At 46.7% G+C, this 18,766-nt stretch overlaps 1 protein-coding gene across 1 annotated transcript in view; it reads left to right on the forward strand.

Annotated features, from left to right (window-relative positions):
- Positions 1 to 684: 684 nt before the first annotated feature.
- Positions 685 to 18,766, forward strand: part of NPC1L1 (NPC1 like intracellular cholesterol transporter 1) — a gene marked incomplete at its 5' end in the record, with an annotated part of 24,443 nt that continues 6,361 nt past the window's right edge. Inside the window, 15 exons of the mRNA XM_081960700.1 lie at positions 685 to 747; positions 2,553 to 4,087; positions 4,950 to 5,050; positions 6,684 to 6,856; positions 7,875 to 8,003; positions 8,997 to 9,179; positions 9,403 to 9,517; positions 10,037 to 10,164; positions 10,273 to 10,413; positions 10,532 to 10,621; positions 11,699 to 11,889; positions 13,122 to 13,249; positions 13,376 to 13,505; positions 13,611 to 13,666; positions 13,818 to 13,968. Coding sequence (XP_081816826.1) covers positions 685 to 747; positions 2,553 to 4,087; positions 4,950 to 5,050; positions 6,684 to 6,856; positions 7,875 to 8,003; positions 8,997 to 9,179; positions 9,403 to 9,517; positions 10,037 to 10,164; positions 10,273 to 10,413; positions 10,532 to 10,621; positions 11,699 to 11,889; positions 13,122 to 13,249; positions 13,376 to 13,505; positions 13,611 to 13,666; positions 13,818 to 13,968 — 3,314 coding nt within the window. The remainder of the gene's footprint in view (positions 748 to 2,552; positions 4,088 to 4,949; positions 5,051 to 6,683; positions 6,857 to 7,874; positions 8,004 to 8,996; positions 9,180 to 9,402; positions 9,518 to 10,036; positions 10,165 to 10,272; positions 10,414 to 10,531; positions 10,622 to 11,698; positions 11,890 to 13,121; positions 13,250 to 13,375; positions 13,506 to 13,610; positions 13,667 to 13,817; positions 13,969 to 18,766) is intronic.

Raw genomic sequence — 18,766 nt, forward strand, 5'->3', positions numbered from 1 at the left:
ATTGCTTCTTGTTCTACCCTCAGGTGCCTTGGAGAATAGTTTGACTCCCCCTTCTTTGTGGCAACCCCTGAGATATTGGAACACTGCTATCATGTCTCCCCTAGTCCTTCTTTTCATTAAACTAGACATATCCAGTTCCTGCAACCGTTCTTCATATGTTTTAGTCTCCAGTCCCCTAATCATCTTTGTTGCTCTTCTCTGCACTCTTTCTAGAGTCTCCACATCTTTTTTACATCGTGGCGACCAGAACTGAATGCAGTATTCCAAGTGTGGCCTTCCCAAGGCATTATAAAGTGGTATTTTTATATATCTCAATTATATCTATAGGAAGAAAGCCTGGTATAAGATTATAAACCTCAGGTATCTGGCTAGTAGGCTTAAGGCAACTGCCGCTATCCATCCCTTCTCTCGCTCAGAGCAATGCTTGCTGGTAAGGCGGGCCTCAGTTTCCCAGCTGGGTCAAAACCAAGATTCCAAATAAGCCAGGGGTGGGGTGGGGGAACAGGTAGGTGGGGAATAAGCCAGCATGGCAAGAATGCTATCTCCCAGTAAATGATAAACCAGAATAGGGTGTGGGTGCAGTCTGATTGGTGTGTGATATCGGGAGAGTGAATGAAGAGCGAGTGTGTGCCTTGGCACTGCCTTTTCTCCGAGGATCCTTGCCGGTGGCCCAGACTTGCCAGGATGCTGCGGGGGGGCTTGCTTGCCGTACTGGTGCTCAGCACCAGCCTGGACCTGAGGACCAAGGTGGGTGAGCAGTGATGATGGCAGCAGCGGAGGCTGTGGGTTGGAGGGGTTTAGTGGCGTGCTTTTGAGGGACCTGGTGCCCCCGGCTATAAGGCCTGATCCCCCTCTCAGCCCTTGGAAGGGAGGGAGACTTCAATCAGGGTCAGTTGATCTGCAAAGCACCGCTTCCTACTTTAAGGCTTCCCTAAACAGAGATCGGCAGTTTGGGGCAACTGGAGATGTGTACACAAACAGAAAAGTTTAAGTTCATCCCAGAGGCGATTGTCCCCAGATTGCCCAGTCGACAGGCAAGCTTTTCAAGTTACGAGGCTAGCCTTTTACGGCCAGTCTCCAGAAGATGGGAGGCTAAAGGTCTTAGTAAGCAAGAACTAAGTATTGGAGACTGGCGTCCCGGGATGAAGAGACAAAGCTTGGCCTGCTTCTCATTTCTGGGAACGCAAAGACCGGAGAAATGAGAAACATTTCCAGCTTGGCTTCTAAAGGGCACAGCTGCCTGGCACTCTGGGTGGGAACAGGGCATGACCTGATTCTATGACGGATGTTCTCTTAACTGGATAGGTGGCCACTCTCTGCTTTTCCCTTAGAATAGGAGAGAATAGGCGCACCTCTGTCAGAGGTTAACATGGGGGGGGGGGGTATAGAATAGAATAGAATAACAGAGTTGGATGGGACCTTGGAGGTCTTCTAGTCCAACCCCCTGCCTAGGCAGGAAAACCTACACAACTTCAGACAAACAGTTATCCAACATCTTCTTTAAAACTTCCAGTGTTGGGGCGTTCACAACTTCTGGAGGCAACTTCTGTTTCACTGATTAATTGTTCTGTCAGGAAGTTTCTCCTCAGTTCTAAGCTTCTTCTCTCCTTGATTAGTTTCCATCCATTGCTTCTTGTTCTACCCTCAGGTGCTTTGGAGAATAGTTTGACTCCCTCTTCTTTGGGGCAACCCCTGAGATATCAGAACACTGGTATCATGTCCCCCTAGTCCTTTAATCAGACTAGACATACCCAGTTCCTGCAACCGTTCTTCATGTTTTAGCCTCCAGTCCCCTAATCATCTTTGTTGCTCTTTTCTTCACTCTTTCTAGAGTCTCCACATCTTTTTTACATCGTGGCAACCAAAACTGTAAAAAAGATGTGGAGACTAATACTTGGGGCTACTTTGGTGGCAAATTGAGGAAATTTGCTTTTCAAATGTCACATTTCTATTTAAAGCTAATCCCATGAGATTATATAAATCTCATGGGATATATACATTTAATAAACAAACGTTTCCGCCTCAAAATGCCAGGAAATCAATTTTCAGTTGTGATATTTAGAGATGGTTCCAAGGACAACAAAATGAGGATTTGGGAAGCTGCCTCCAACCCTGGTCTGGGGGTTGCCCTCCCTCCCTCCCTCCCTCCCTTGGAAGCTAATGCAGTGTGAAAAGGGGCTCCATGTTCTGATTCTTCCTTAGTTGTGAGCAGAAGAAGGTGGTCTGGGGAGGGGGAAATGAAAGACAGCAACCCCTCGTTCTAGGACTTATCCAAACATCCCTGACTGACACTCAATGGGCTCCATTTTTTAATTGTTGAACTTCTGAAGAGGAAGAAGCCATTTATGCTAAGGGGGGAAAGTTCTTGCTTTGATCCCAGTCCAGTTGTGTCTGCAGCCTTCTCTTCAGTTCCAATTGCAACCAATTGGGGCAGGGGGGGGTCTGTTCTTGGCCTCTTGCCCAGCCCCTCCCACCTGCGCAGATATGCCCCCCCTCAACGGCAATGGGGGTTAACCAGCTTTCCCTGCCTCTCTGGGGTCTCGGCTTTCTAGGCTGCCGCTTTGACCGAAACCCATCAGGCAGGATACTGCGCCTTCTACGGTGACTGTGGCCGGAATCCTGAAATTGGAGGTGGACTCATCCAGCACAGAGTGCCCTGCCTTTCCAACACCCCGGCCCGGCTACTCAAGGGCTCCCACCTCAACCTCTTCAAGAAGATCTGCCCGATGCTCTTCAAGGGAGACAGCAGTACCTACGGCTGCTGCTCGCTAGAGCAGCTAAACTCCATGCGGGACAGCTTCGCGCTGAGCCAGACTGTGCTGTCCCGCTGCCCAGCCTGCACGGAGAACTTCTCCAACATCCACTGCCAGAACATCTGCAGCCCAGATCAGAGCCTCTTCATCAACGTCACCCGCTACTTCAACCACACCATCCTCAACGTCCCCGTGAGGGGCGTGCTGGAGTTCCAGGCTTACTACAGCCAGCAGTTTGCCGAGGGAGTCTTCCAGTCGTGCAAGGGGGTCAGGTTGCCGGCCACCGGAGATTATGTCTTGAGCGTCATGTGCGGCAAGTACGGGTCGGCTGCGTGCAACACCCAGCGCTGGCTAGATTTCCAAGGCAACCCCAGCAATGGGCTGGCCCCCTTGGCCATCTCCTACCTCCTGAAATCAGAGGACTGGACCGCTGAGGGGGAAAACCTTGTGCCACTCAATAAAACAGTCTGGAAATGCAGCGAGGCTGTAAACAACAGCTCCAAGTGCTCCTGCCCTGACTGCGAACAGTCGTGTCCGGCCATCCAGCTTCCTCCTTCCAAAAATCAGCCCTTCAAAGTGGGGAGCATGGACGGGATCCTGTTTGTCTCCATCGTTCTCTTTGCAGTTCTTGCGCTGTTGTTTATGTCCTGGCTGCTGTGGCAAAGATGCTCCTCGTCCAAGAAGCAAAAGGCTCCCAGCAGAGAAGAGGCCGTGGTGAAGCTGTCTGCCTCTGAGAAGGCAAGTCAAGCCATGTATGACTTCCTGGTGAAGGCCTTCAGCAGATGGGGCAGGTGGGTGGCCTCCAACCCCATCAAAGTCATCATCGTGTCTCTAGCCATCGTGGCAGGACTTTCCAGTGGAATTATGTGGATGGAGCTGACCACCGACCCTCTGGAGCTCTGGGCCTCCCCAGACAGCCAGGCCCGGCAGGAGAAAGCCCTCTACGAGAAGCACTTTGGGCCCTTCCTCCGGACCAACCAAATCATCCTGACAGCCAAGAACTCCTCCAGCCACGTTTACGATTCCCTCTTTTGGGGGGAGAAGAACTTCAGCGGAGTCCTCTCCAAAGAGGTCCTCTTGGACCTGCTGGACTTGCAGACCAAGCTGCAGGAGCTGGAGATCTGGTCTAAAAAGCATCAAAGGTGGGTCGCCTTGCAGGACGTTTGCTACAGCCCCCTGAACCCCCAGAACCCCAGTCTCTCGGACTGCTGTGTCAACAGCCTCCTGCAGTTCTTCCAGAACAATCGCACGCACCTGAATGCGACAGCCAAGCAGACGTTGGGGAAGGAGAACGGCACCGTCGACTGGAGAGACCACTTCCTCTACTGCATCCAGTGAGTGTGTGTGTTGGGAAGCCGCCTTCCAAGCGGGAGGGGGGCAGACCCATCCTTGCTAAGAAGGGCAGCCTGTGGAAGGAAACCCTGGTGCCCCATTTTGGTGGCATCGTTTCAGAGGTGGGTTGCTCCCGGTTCGGCCCACCCGCCCGGATGTGCACAAGCACAAGCGCACCGGTAGTAAACTGGCTAGCAACCCACCACTGCATCCTTTCCTTTTCCTCGCCATCCATTCATTTATCTTTCCCACCCATCTCTGAACTGGCACAAGCAAGCCAGTTTAAAGTTGCCACCTTCAGTGCCAGTCCTGCTGCCGTTACCTCTTGTGCCCCAACAGTCGGCCTTGTCTGCTTTGGGGAGTGTGCCCCTTGCATGCTTCCTTGGCCCTATGCCACTCCAGGCATGGCACCAGGGTAGGGATGGTATGGACTCTTTTAAGCTGGCTGGCTGTCCCTCCACCCACCTCCTGTTGGCATCTCCCAACCTTAGCCAAAATTGAGGGAGGGAGATGAGGGGCACAGCGTAAGTTGCGTCCTGCAGGACGGAAGGTGACCGGCTGCTGCCCACCTTTTGGGGGGACTTTGCAACTGACAATATGGGGAGCCTGGCCAATAAGCACCCCATCACTGGCTGGCCCTGCCTCTTCTACCTCCCCTCCACTTCCTTGTTTGAAGCCTGCAGAGAGTCATTGCAGGCGTTACAGGTAAGGCAAGTTGTTTTCTCGGTTAAAGGCCGCCTCTTGCCTTGAGGGATCAGGGCTGTTCTTTCTCCCACATCTGCAGGGGAAAGTTCTTCCCTTCTTCCACACCCCCACACCTCCATATTAAAATGTGTGTTCTTCTCTTCTTTGCTCTTCCCATAGCTCTCCAACCTCTTTCCAAGATATCACGGAGCTCAAGCTGAGCTGTATGGCAGACTACGGAGCGCCCGTGTTCCCCTTCCTGGCTGTAGGAGGTTACCCAGGTAGGAGGTGCTATTACTCCCTCCCAGGTGCTAAGTTCAGACCGCAACGGCCGTCTCTTTCATGTCATTCTCAATGGGACTGACCCGGTTGAGTCAGGGGAAGAAGCGAGTGAGGTCAGCTGCAATGTAGAATGGCAAGCATTGATAATCCTGGTATTCCATGCAGTCGATTGCCTTGAACTGGCAATGCTTTCAGGCTATGTTTCTGTTTCTTGAGTTCTCAGCTATGCCTTCTATAGATTGGAATTCCGATATCTATAACTGCGGAAATACATACAAAGGTGTGCTTCTATGACTCTCGGTTCAGGATGATCCTCAAAATCTTGGCACATACTGTAAGCTAAAATCACATCTTTGCTTTAAAAAAAGAGAGAAAGCATAAGGTGAGGCAGAAGGAGATTTGGGAGCATCTTCTTGTCCAGACTTTCCTGGGACTTTGGCCAAAGGGCTCTTGGTGAGACCTTTGGTAGTGTGGAAGAGGATTGAGAAATGAGGACCTTCAATTGCTGCATGGATCTCTACCTGAACATCGTTTTGTTGTATTTATTGCATTCGTGTTCTTCTATCAAAGTTCCCCACATTTCATTCATCCCAGGAATTTGGCGAACTCTGATGCATTTCCTCTCTGGTTTACCTGGGAGAGGTGGGACAAAACCCTCCAATCCCACCACTGTTATGGTAGGTCCAGACAGCACCAGAGGACTGTTTTGTCAAGGTGCAGTGATGCTCAGTTGAAAGGGCAGTGCAGCTGGTGCCCACCTGCTTTTCACAATGTACATTGAACACGGCTGTGAGAAAGAACCCAACGGGCAGCCACATATGGAAACATGTGCAGCAACGGGAGAAAAGAGAAATGGCTTTCTCGAAAGTATATGTGTAGAAAGAAAGGAGCATTCATGCTCAGCTGGAGAATTTTATCAGGTTGCAATGAATCTCAGGCAGAAATAAGTGCCACAAGCTTGCAATATATTAGCCGCAGAGATGGAGAAAAGATTTATCAGCAGCTCAGGAACAAATCTTAATGTTTAAGATTCAGGGCAAAGCAAATTTGTCTAAAAATATAAACCCTGGACAGGATGGGCAGCAAAGACAGAGGACTATGAGGCAAGTGGTCAAGCAGAAAAAGAAGGAAGGCCTGTTTTGGTGTATTTTGTTGCATTTGGGCAGGGAGGAAAATGAGAAGAAGCAGAAATAAGAGAAAGTGGTTTTAAAGTTTGCACATGGATCACACAGCGACTGTTGTATTCTGTGGCAGGGTGTGAGGTTTGTGGTCCCTCACTAGTTCTGAGCTGAACCACTGAAGGCTATGAGGCCTTTTTGTGTGAACCATTCTCTAATTAGAATCCTGAAAGGCTTTTTTAGAATCGGGGCTGAGTTTGATGAGAAATGGAAGTCTGGAATCTCCCTCCCTTATTCTGATGAGAAATGGAAGTCTGGAATTATCTGATCCACGTATTTCCCACTAGCTGTTTTCCAACAGGATCAGCGAGAGCCCGGGGCCTGATTTGGGCCTCGTTGGGCTTCCTCCGGGGGTGACTGGGCCCTGTCCCCACTGGCCTGGGGACTCTGTTGGAAGCTAGAAGGTCCTGCCTGCCTCTCCGGCATTTTGGTGACTTTTCTCTGTGATTGACAGGGCTGGAATACTCCGAAGCAGCAGCGCTCATCCTCACCTTCAACTTGAACAACTTTCTCCCCAGCGACCCCCGTTCTGACTATGCGCTTTTGTGGGAGAAGCATTTCCTGGAGGTGGTACAGGAATTTCAGAAAAACCACTCCGAGAAATACGCCATTGCCTACATGGCAGAGGTATGAGTGCCCCTGTCCCTCTCCTGCTTGGGAGACCGAATCCAGCTGTAGGGCCAGGCAGCCTTCATGTGGACTAGGCTGTTTTCAGCCCTGGGAACCCAGTAACGGAGAGTTGGGTGAAAAGTGTCTAAGTGCTGGCATAATTCCAGGTTCTGAATACAGTAGAAGTCCTTGGGAAAGACACTTATACGTTATCTGGGCTTTTATTTAAACCATTTATGTAGTTGCCGGTGGACGCAGTGGCTCAGTGGCTAAGATGCTGAGCTTGTTGATCAGAAAACTTGGCGGTTCGAATCCCTAGCGCCGCATCATGGAGTGAGCTCCCGTGACTTGTCCCAGCTTCCTCCAACCTAGCAGTTCGAAAGCACGTAAAAAATGCAAGTAGAAAAATAGGAACCACCTTTGGTGGGAAGGAAACAGTGTTCCGTGCGCCTTCGGTGTTTAGTCTTGCTGGCCACATGACCACAGAGACATCTTCGGAGAGCGCTGGCTCTTCGGCTTTGAAACAGAGATTAGCACCGCCCCTCCCCCCCGAGTTAGGAACGACTGGCACAGATGTGCGAGGGGAGCCTTTCCCTTTACCTACGTAGCTGCCCACCTTATGGCCAACACTGTGCAGTTCCCAATCAAAAATAAAAACAGCATAAAAACTACAATGAAATGATAAAACTCTGCACATTAAAAACAATACTTAAGGGAATAACTTCATAAACTTTATAAATAGCTGCATTTTTGGAAGTCCTGAAGATTCCCGCTTCACTTGCTCATAGCCAACTTTTAAACAACCCGTGTCTGTTGCACGCAGGGCAGGGTTAATGGAACAGAGCCTCCAGTTTTCCTGCCTCCACCTTTCACAATAATTGCGCAGTTGGTTTTCATTTATTCAGAACTAACAAGGAGGATAAGAAAAGCCAAAAATGGACGTGTAAAGTTACAAATGCTGAGCTGGCTTGGTCTATCGCTATCTGATTTTCCCGCTGGAGCCAGTTCAATTCTCCTTCTTTTCCCGCAACTGCAGCGCTCCCTGGAGGACGAGGTCAGCAGAACCACCTGGGAGGACCTCCCCATCTTTGCTATCAGCTACCTGGTGATCTTCATATACATCACGGTGGCCCTGGGAGAATACTCCAGCTGCAGGAACATACTGGTAGGACGGAAAGGCAGACAGACAACAAGCGAGATCCTGCTATGAGTTCTAGTCTTCCATCCACCTTGTGGGTCTGACAGGAGGGAAGGCTGGCCCCATTTCAAGGAATACCAAGAACGACTTGCAGCCACTTAGAACTTCCTCCAGATCAGGGCAAAACGGTTGGATGGATAGCTGAGCTGGTCTCACCAAGACGTGTCTGCCGAGAGAAAAGCAGAGAGGGAAACTTTTAATAATGATGCCCATGGCTGCCCATCCTGGGCAGAGTAGCCATGTTCAAAGCCAACAGTGAGAAGGGATGGGATTCCTTCCTCTCTCCTCTCTTGAGCAGGGAAGGTGGGGTGTAACGGAATGTGTGGCTGACCTTAGGGGGGGGGGAGAAAGGAAAGAGATGCTGTCCAGGGAACAATCAGACCAGAGACAGAGAAGCCCCCAGGGGCTTAACGGTCAGAGCAAGAAACCTAGGAAGGACCAGAGGTGGGTTGCTACTGGTTTGCACCGGTTCAGTGGAAATTGGCATGGGTCGCCGAACCAGTAGGGACGGCAGGCTGGCCCTAGTCACCCATACCTTTGCCATCATGATTTTTAGTCACGTTTTATGCGCTGCGCATGTGCAGAGCAGTTTACAGGCAACTGTGCATGTGCAAGCAGTGTGCAGTGCGCATGCACACAATGTGCTTGCAAAGCAAACCGGCAGTAGCACTCGCAGCAACCGACCCCTGGGAAGGACCTGCCTAATGTGGTTAAAAGTGGAGGCAGGAAGTCTTCCGGGCTTCCAAGGTTCTGCTAAAGCAGCCTTAGAACAACTAGGCAGGCTGAAAAGGGGCTTCCCCCTGACCCCAGGAAGGGGAGGGAGGGTTTATCCTGCGTGTTGCTTCCTCAACCTGTGGGGACCCCTTGGGCATTTCCCTCCTCATTGTCCACTTATGCACCCCAGGGAGGAGAAGGCAGGTCTGCTGGGGCTGGGGCTTCCCTTCACCTTCTCCTTTTCAGGTGGAGGCCAAGCTGTCTCTTGCGCTGGGCGGCATCGTGGTGGTCCTGGGGGCCGTGCTGTCGTCTTTGGGCTTCTACAGCTTCGTAGGGCTGCCCTCGTCCCTCATCATTATTGAAGTGGTGCCCTTCCTGGTGTTGGCGGTCGGTGCTGATAACATCTTCATCTTTGTGTTGGGACACCAGGTGCGAAGGCCTCCCCATCCCCCGAGAGGGGGAGGGGCTCAGAACAAGCCAAAGATTCCACTCTTGTTAGACCGGACTAAAATGTCTCTGTGTGTGTGTGTGTGTGTGTGTGTGTGTGTGTGTGTGTTTGTGTGTTGCCCAGCTGAGACTGGAGTGGCCCCCTAGGCAGCCTCCCTGCTATGGCCAGCCCCATCTCTCAGCCACCCCTGCTCTCCCATTGCAGCAATCCCAGCCGGCACCTGGGGAAACCCCGGAGCAGCACCTGGGGCGCACTTTGGGCAACGTTGCCCCCAGCATGCTCCTGTGCAGCGTCTCCGAAGTCATCTGCTTCTTCCTGGGTGAGTGAAGCTGGAGGCAAGCGGGAAGGTCAGGCGGCTCTTCCCACATCCTGACCCACAGGTTCTTTCCCCTGGATGGCTAATGACATCCCCCCGCCCCGGGTGGCGTGACCGGCTTTTGGGGTGGGGACACTGCAGGCAAAGTGGAGGGGGGCATGGGGAGGATGCTTTCTGTGGCATGCCAACCCTAGAAAAGGTGCATTTCAGCATTATTATGTGAACCAGGAAAGAGGTTAGAATTATACGCTGGAAAAAATTCACTAGCCAAATTATGCAAACCCAGCCAGACTGAAGCTGAGTTGTTGTTGTTGTTGTTGTTGTTGTTGTTGTTGTTGTTGTCAGCCTTCGCAACCCAATGGACATGCCTCCTGTCTCCTGGAGTTTGTCCGAGTTCATGCTCATTGTGTTGACGATAACTATGTGCACAATTAAATGTCTCCATTTAACGCTGGGCCTCCTGACTGAACCTGAGCCCCATGGATGACCCCTTCCACTGTATCCCTCCCTTTGGCTTCCTAGGGGCGCTGACCCCCATGCCTGCTGTCCAGACCTTCGCCCTCTCGGCAGCCCTGGCCGTCTTCTTCGCCTTCCTGCTCCAGATGTCACTCTTTGTGGCGTTGATGTCCCTGGATATCCGCAGACAGAAGGTCAGGCCGGTTGCAGGGCATCTGGGGGCTGAGCTGCGGCTGCGGGGTGGAGAGGGGGACGTCTCTCCTGCAGAGCCAGCCCTGAGCTCTCCATCCCTCTGCCCGCAGGCCTCTCGGGTGGATCTCTGCTGCTGTCTCCGAGTGCCCGAATGCGAGCCCGTGAAGCCGCGCGATGGGCTTCTCCGCACATTCATGCGCAAGATCTACACGCCACTCTTGCTGGGCAGCAGCGTTGTCCGAGTTCTGGTGGTGAGTGCCCCAGCAGGGCGGGCTGGCTTGGAGAGGGATCTGGGGGTTGTGGGCAGAATGGGGCGAGGGGGGGGAGCCACCTCCCAGCTTTCCTTCTTGCACTTTCTCCCATCTCTAGGTGCTGCTCTTCACCCTGCTTTTCTGCGCCGGCATCTACCTGACATTTCACATCGAAGTGGGGTTGGAGCAAGAACTGGCAGTACCCCAGGTGAGCAAAGGACAGTGGTGGCTGATCCTGAAGCAGGAGTGAGCCCCATTTCATCCCGGCCCCTGTTGGAAGCCGGTTCTGAGGAAATCGGCAGGGGTGAAATCCTCCTGGTTCGGCCCGGTTTGGCCGAACCGGTAGGGACGATTGTCCTTGGTTCTGTGAATCGGTAGGGGGGGAAAAGCTGTATAATTACTTTATATTGTTATGTATGTTTTGTTTTTTCTTGTGTTTTTCTTTCTGTTTTTAAAGATTAAAATGTTTAATAAAAACTATTTTTTTAAAAAGCTTTCAAGGATCGCACAGCACAGCTGTGAGCCACACAATCGTCGAAGCTATTTTTAAAAGCTTTTTAAAGCATGAGCTTTTAAAAATGCTTTAAAAAGCTGAAAATGAAAATTTTGACCACGCCCACCCAGTCACATGACCCCCCCAAGCCACGCCCACAGAACCAGTGGGGTGGGGGAATTAGATTTCACCACTCGAAATCGGCCTTCCTTCTGAACCAATTTAAGCAACAATACCTGAGATGGTTTTATGGCTGATGCAGAAAGTTAAGTTAGAGACGGTTGAAGCCGTACAGAAGGAAACCAATCAAATCAAATCACCAGAGGTCCTGCGGTGGCCTAGAGGTGGAGCTCTTGCCTCACAATCAATAGGCTTGTGAGTTCGATCCTAAGTGGAGGCAGATATTTCTCTCCCCCTGGCACAATGAGACTACATCTGCTGCACAAAACTCCGCATTGGCGACAGGGAAGGGCATCTGGCCAGTAAAACACTCTGCTAGTTCCATTCAGTTGCCCAGACTCTATAATGCAAGGGATTATGGGGTGTTAAACGATGATGATGATGATGAATCAAATCAAATCACCAGCTAAACATAGAATGTTTGTGCATTTAAATATTCATTCAGGCAGTGGAACCAGTCAACTAAACTCTCTCCTGGTTGATGGGGGGGAAAGGAAGCCCTTCCAGGCATTCTGGACCAGCCTAAAAATGTTCAGATTAGATGGTCCATAAGGGCACATTAGGTGGGCAAAGGGTGGCTAAACTTCCCTTTGCTTTTCTTTGCTGTTTCAGGACTCCTACATGGTGACGTTCTTCCAATTTTTCAACCAATATTTTACGGTGGGCCCCCCAACCTTCTTTGTTGCCACCGGTGGCTACAATTACTCCTCGGTGCAGGGAATAAACGGGATCTGTTCCAGTTCTGGGTGTAATGATAACTCCATGATGCAGAAGATCCAAATGGCCACCAAGTTCCCTGAGAAGTAAGCCACTTTCAAGATGCTTTCAACTCAAAATTACATTCTTTGCATTGCACTTGTCTTCCCGCTATTAAAAAAATATCCTTTGATTTTAATTTTCCATATGAAAGATGCGCATGGGGTTTGAAGCTATTAGTAATAGCCTTGGTTATCTCATGGCTTTTAAACATGTTCCTGTAAGAAGACAGAGCTATGGAAAGCTGCACAAACTTGTGTTTGTGGTTGTCCAACATGACTGGAGGGGCATCAATTAAAACCCCAAAGCACCTCAGAAATCTCTACCAAAGGGAGAAGAAGGAAAATAATTAAAACTGGGATTTTTGAGAGCCCAAGAGAAAATAGTTAAAAGAGGAAGAAAGGGAAAAAGAGTTGCATTAGGTAGACTCAAGAGAATAGTAGTAAGCTTGTTATTGTGATGTAAGTAATTAAGAAATAAATAAATGATAGTATGTTGTTCATGGTAGAAAAAAATTGAAAGAAATGCTCTCTATGTTTAAATTGAATTAGAGAATGTATGCTGTTTATAGCAAAATATAACAATGGAGAAATGAAAATTGGGTGTAACTTTGAAGGGGCAACGGAAGATATTGTTTATCTATTAAGAAAAAATAACTATAAAGATGAAAAATAATGGAAGAGAATAATTTGGCCGAAAGTGAAAACAGAACTAGGATGTAAAAAGGAATATGGAATTGAGAGGATGTAAACGAAAAGACCCAGACAATTCTTTGTTCTTATAATATGTATAATTTGTATTAAAAAATAAAAAAAAACTTTGAATGGGAAAAAAAAGAAATCACTACCTAAGATTTTTAAAACCGTCTGTCAAGTTTCCTAACGATGCTGTAATTGATTCATAATAATCGATCCAATGTTTTAATACAAAAACCAGTGATTTATTAATCGCTTCATTAGGCAAGATTTGTTCGCAGTTAAATCTTTGCTTTGTTTTATTTGCTTCTGAACTTTATCCCTGTTCCTTCCCTCCCCTCAGTCGGTGTCATAAATCACGTTACCCAATAGATACACCCCTCCCAGCCCGGCATCAGTAATCTGAGATCCCATTCCAGCAGACGGTATGCGTGGAATGCACTCACTCCCACTCATTCTGTCCCCCCATGACAACACGGAGAGTTGACACCATCCTTGGCTGAGGCTTCTGTTGTGGCTTTCCATTCCTTAGGAGAAGAGACCCCAAGGCTGACCTGAGTCCTAAGTTTTCTTTGTGCTTTCAGGTACTACCTGGCCATTCCTGCTTCCTCCTGGGTAGATGACTTCATCGACTGGTTGAACCCCATATCCAGTTGTTGCCGCATTTACAGATTTGGCCCTAACAAGGGCAAGTTCTGTCCTTCAACCAGCAGTAAGGAACTCTGCACGGGGACGGCGGGGAGCTGGCAGGGCTGGGCAAACTAAAAGTTCACCTCGCCTTCGGGAAGGTGGCAAAATGCCCCCGGGCAGTGTCCAAGAATTTGTCTCTTCTTGGTAGACTCCGTGGCCTGCTTTTTCAGCAAATGCATGGGCAGCTTCCAAGGTATCCTCCGGCCAAACAGAGAAGAGTTCAACAAATTTCTCCCCTGGTTCCTCCAGGACATGCCCAACCTCAAGTGCCCCAAGGGGTGAGTGCCACAAATGTCGCTTGTGGGCCTGATTCTATTGCTTGTCCTTGCTGTCCAGAGGGACATCCGCCTTCCTGGTGCATTGACCCCTTCCTCTTTCTACAGGGGTCTCGGGGCTTATGACACGTCGGTGCACCTGGGGTCTGATGGGCAGGTCTTGGGTGAGTAGAACCCAGCCAAGGAAGGTGCTGCCTATGCGGGCCAGCAGGAAATGGAGTTCCAGGTCATCCCGCCTAATTTCGGAAGCGGGATTGTGATTTCTGGGGGAAGGCTGGGCTGGTGATAGAACATGGCATCTCTTGCCTCCAACAGCATCCCGGTTCATGGCCTACCACACCCCGCTGAGGAGCTCTCAGGAACACACCGCAGCGCTGAAGGTCATGAGGCAACTGGCGGCTGACATTACGGCTACTATGAGGGAAATCCCCGGTACTGATCCAAACTTCCAGGTCTTCCCATACACGTACGTTGCAAGGGGGAGAAGCCTGGCAGAACTGGGCAGGGAGGGAGGGAGGGAGGGAGGGAGTTGAGGGAGGGAAACCATCTACTCTTTTTTTTTTTTTAAATTAAAAGAGTTTTGTACAAACAATTTTCCCCCTTTCCCCCCCCGCCATACAATATAAATCTCATACAAATGCTATACCCCCCCAACCCCCCCACAAAAATTCACTTTCAAATATTATACCAAATACTTTGCCCCCTCCTCTCCCCCCATCTTAAAATAGATTACTCGTAACCCCTCTCCTCCCAACAAACACAATATAAATTTCTCTTAGATTAATAATAACACATTGATCCCATTTTCTAAGCTAATTTAACATCTATAACTCTTAATATAAATTTCTCCTAAAATAACAATGTTTCGTTAATCCCATCTTCTAATTTATTCATACATATATATTGCCCCACCCTCCACCCTAACCCTCCCCCACCTCCCACACAAACCCACCCCCCTGACTTCCGCTATATACCACTCTAACAATTCCAAACATCCCATATACTATTTACTCTGATCATCTATCGGTCTAAACATTCTTACCTAAAGGCTACATTATAACTCCTAGTCTGGTATTTATTCTGTATATAATCAATCCATTTTGCCCATTCCTGTGTGTAATCCTCCTGTTTCTGAGCTTTTAAGAAAGCTGAAATTTTTGCCATTTCAGCGAACCCCGCCACCTTCTGAATCCATTGAATCTTTTTTCCAATGTTGCGCAATCAACAACCTAGCTGCTGTGACCATATACAAGGCCAATTTTGTTTCCCCTTTGGTAAAATCCTTAGCTATACCCAATAAAAACATTTGCGGAGTGAATTGTATTCTTTTCTTAAATACATTCTGCATAACCCACCATATTTTTATCCAAAAAGCTTTCACCTTGTTACAAGTCCACCATACATGAAAAAAGGTAGCATCTAGACACCCGCATCTCCAACATTTTGGTTGAACATTTGGGTACATGCATGATAATTTTTTAGGATCTAAATACCATCTGTAAAACATTTTATAAAAATTCTCCCTTAAATTCTGTGACTGTGTAAATTTAACATTCTGAACCCATATTTTTTCCCCCCACGTTTCCAACATAACCACTTCACCAAAATTCTGAGCCCATTTAATCATACAATCCTTAACCAATTCACTTTCTGAGTCTCTTTCTAACAGTACATTATATATTCTTTTAACTTGTTTTGGACCAGTCTCTTTTATCTGCTTAATCAGTTCCACTTCTTTATCCATAAAACCGACCCTACGATCTTCTTCCCATCTCTTCTGTAGCTGTATGTAATGTAACCAATTTAAAGTAATTCCTTCTTCCAACAGCTGTTCCAAAGTTTTTAACTTCCATTCGTCCCCATCAGCGTTAAGCACATCTTTATATAAACAACCCCCGAGTGACTTAATATTCATAATCCCCATGGTGTCTGCAAGATCCAACCAAAGCGGTATTTTATAATCCCAATTGGGCCGGTGCTTCTTCCATATTCTCATCAAGGCACTTTGGAGAACATGGTTGTTAAACACTTTATCCACCCTGTCTTCATAAAAAAGATATGCATGCCATCCCAGAACAAGATCATGGCCTTCTATATTCAGCAATTCCATTTTTGTTTTCCCAAACCAATCTGCTACATGCGTTAATACCGCAGCTTCATAATATAATCGAAGGTTTGGGAGTCTGAGGCCGCCTCTTTCACGTGTATCTTGCATAATCTTCATCTTTACTCTCGGTTTTTTCTCCTTCCAAACAAATTTATTTAATGTTGTTTGCCAATTTAACAAGGTTTTATCTGACTTAAGCACCGGAATCATCTGGAATAGAAAGATAAATCTAGGTAGAATGTTCATTTTAATTGCTGAGATCCTTCCAAGCAAAGACAATTGTAACTTTTTCCACGCTTCAAGATCTTTCTGTATCTTTTGCCACAACACTTCATAGTTATTTGAGAAAAGTTTTGTATTTGATTCTGAAATTTGTATTCCTAAATATTTAACTTTAGAAACTATTTCAAAACCAGCTAAACTTACAAGTCTCTTTCTTTGAGTCTCTGTCATGTTTTTAACCATCATTTTCGTTTTGTTTTGATTTAGTCTAAACCCAGACACCATGCCAAATTCTATTATGATATTTTTCATCTGGATTATTGATTTCAAAGGATGTGAAAGGGTAACAACCAGATCATCGGCGAATGCTCTAGTTCTGTATTCCTTTTGCCTGATAGCTATGCCATCTAAGGATTTTGAGTCCCGAATTGCGTTCAACAAGACTTCCAAAGTTAAAATAAATAACAATGGGGATAATGGGCAACCTTGTCTTGTGCCTTTTTGTATCTCGAAAGTTGTTGACAAATTTCCATTAATAATAAGTTATGCATTTTGTTGCTGATAAATTGCTCCAATCGCCTGCCGCAATCGTGGTCCCATATCCATCTTTTCCAAAGTCTTGGTTAGAAAGTTCCAATTCACTCGATCGAAGGCCTTCTCTGCATCCAAGAAAACCAGCACTGAAGAGATCTGCTTATTCTTATCAAGATAGTCAATTAAATCTATGAGTTGCCTTACATTCTCCTTCATATGTCTGCCTTCAATAAATCCTGCTTGATCATGATGAATAATCTCTTGAATAACCGGCATCAATCTGTTGGCTAGTACCTTAGCAAATATTTTATAATCTGTGTTCAGAAGAGATATCGGCCTGTAATCCTCTGGTTTCTTAGGGCCCTCTTTATCTTTAGGTATCAATGAGATAAAAGCCGCTTTCCATGAGGGATGTATTTTACCTCCTTGTTGTATATTACAAAATAGTTGTGTAAGATATTCAATCATTTCCAGTTGTAAAGTTTTATAATACATTGCAGTCAAACCATCAGTCCCTGGAGCCTTAGCTAATTTAAGTTGATTTATAACTAAAGTGATCTCATCAGCGGTTATAAGACGTTCCAAATTTGCCTTTTGAAGCACAGAAATTTTGGCAACCCTTTTTCCTTCCAAAAAATCATCTATTAACTTGTTCTGTATATTATCCTGTACATATAGCTTAGTATAATAGTCCACAAATGATTTTTTAATCAACTCTTGTTGATATACCATCTTCCCTCGAAACTCAATTTTATCAATAATTCTGTCATTCATATTCCTTCTCAAAGTATATGCTAACCATCTACCAGGTTTATTAGCGTTGGCAAAGGTGTTATGTTTAGCAAATTGTAAATTAGTTGCTGTTTGTTCTGCTATAAGCATCTGAAATTGATCTTTCAACAGCTTTAGCGCCATCTGGAGCGCCTGGTCATTCGGGTTTGTTATAAGCAGCTGTTCCTTGCGTTTTATTTCATCTTCCAATTCCATTCTCCTTTTCTGTCTAATTTGTTTATGTTTAAAGTTCATATGTATCAGGACCCCACGCATATAAGCTTTACTTGCATCCCAAACTATTTCAATGGGAGTGCCCTTATTCATGTTAAGACTGAAAAATTCCTTCATGTGTTTTTTAAGTTCATCAACATTTTTTTCATATCTAAATAAATTTTCATTTACTCTCCAAGACCTTCTTGGCCTCATCCCTAATTCAATTTGTAACCACACCGGACTATGATCGCTAAGTGTCCTGGCGAAAATCTTGGATTTCTTGGCTTTAGGAAGTAAATCCGGTGTTAGCAAAAAGAAATCAATCCTTGAAAAGGATTTATGTCTATCTGAGTAGAAAGAAAAATCCATCTCATTTAGATGTTGCGTCCTCCAAACATCTTTTAATTTCAAATTGTCTTGTAAATCAAAAAAAGCCTTTGGTAATTTGGTAGTGAATTTCGTCTTTGTACTCTTATCTATCTTTGGAGAAATCACTCCATTCCAGTCTCCCATTATTAGAATACTCTTAAAGTTCCAGTCTAAAATTTTTAAATGGAGCATCTTATAAAAACTTTCTTGGCGTTGGTTAGGAGCATATATTCCTAGCACCAAAATGGAACCAAAGTCTGTATCAAATTGAATTGCTATATATCTACCAGCGTCATCTGCCTCTATAACTTTAGTTGAAAATCTTTTATTTATATATATCACCACACATTTTTCTTTACCAAATCAGAGGCAGCATAAAATGTTCCCAGTTTTGAATTCACTAAATACTTCTGGTCTTGCAGCCTAATATGAGTCTCTTGAAGGCAAACAACATCATTATTAAATTGCTTCAAATAATAAAATATTTTTTTCCTTTTTTGTGGGGAGTTCATTCCATTCACGTTCCAAGATAATAGCTTAAGCATCTTTAGATCTGGTCTGGAGCGCTGAAAGCATTTGCTGAAGATCTCTCTCCACAAGACTAATCTTCGGCCCTGCTCCTCCCATGGCTCCGGTTTGCTTCTTAGCTTCTTTCTTAGCACATTGTGTTTGAGGGTCGACGCGCTTGTGAGATTCTAACATTTGTCTAGTCGTGGATCTAGTAATACGTTGTTCGACAGGTTTAAGTATCGGCATTTCAGTGAGAGACTTAGAAGGTCCTTCTTCCAAGAAGGAACACAACAGAGATCCAGAGGGGTCCACTCCACCTACAACACCCTGCCCCTCCTTCTCTTTTTGTTTCTGCATTCTTTGTTCTTCTGTCTCTTTCTCAAACATCCTCTGCTCTAAGACATCCAAATCTACTGGTGTTGGTGTAGATGTACGTGGGGGGGTTGCATTTTTCTTAAGTATTCCATAGTAAAAGTCTCTGGCTTTGTCTATTGTATTCAGACGGTACCTCACCCCTTCGTAACTAAATATAACA

Source organism: Natrix helvetica, assembly GCF_964273705.1.
Source record: "Natrix helvetica genome assembly, chromosome: 8".
In the NCBI taxonomy this organism is placed as follows: Eukaryota; Metazoa; Chordata; class Lepidosauria; order Squamata; family Natricidae; genus Natrix; species Natrix helvetica.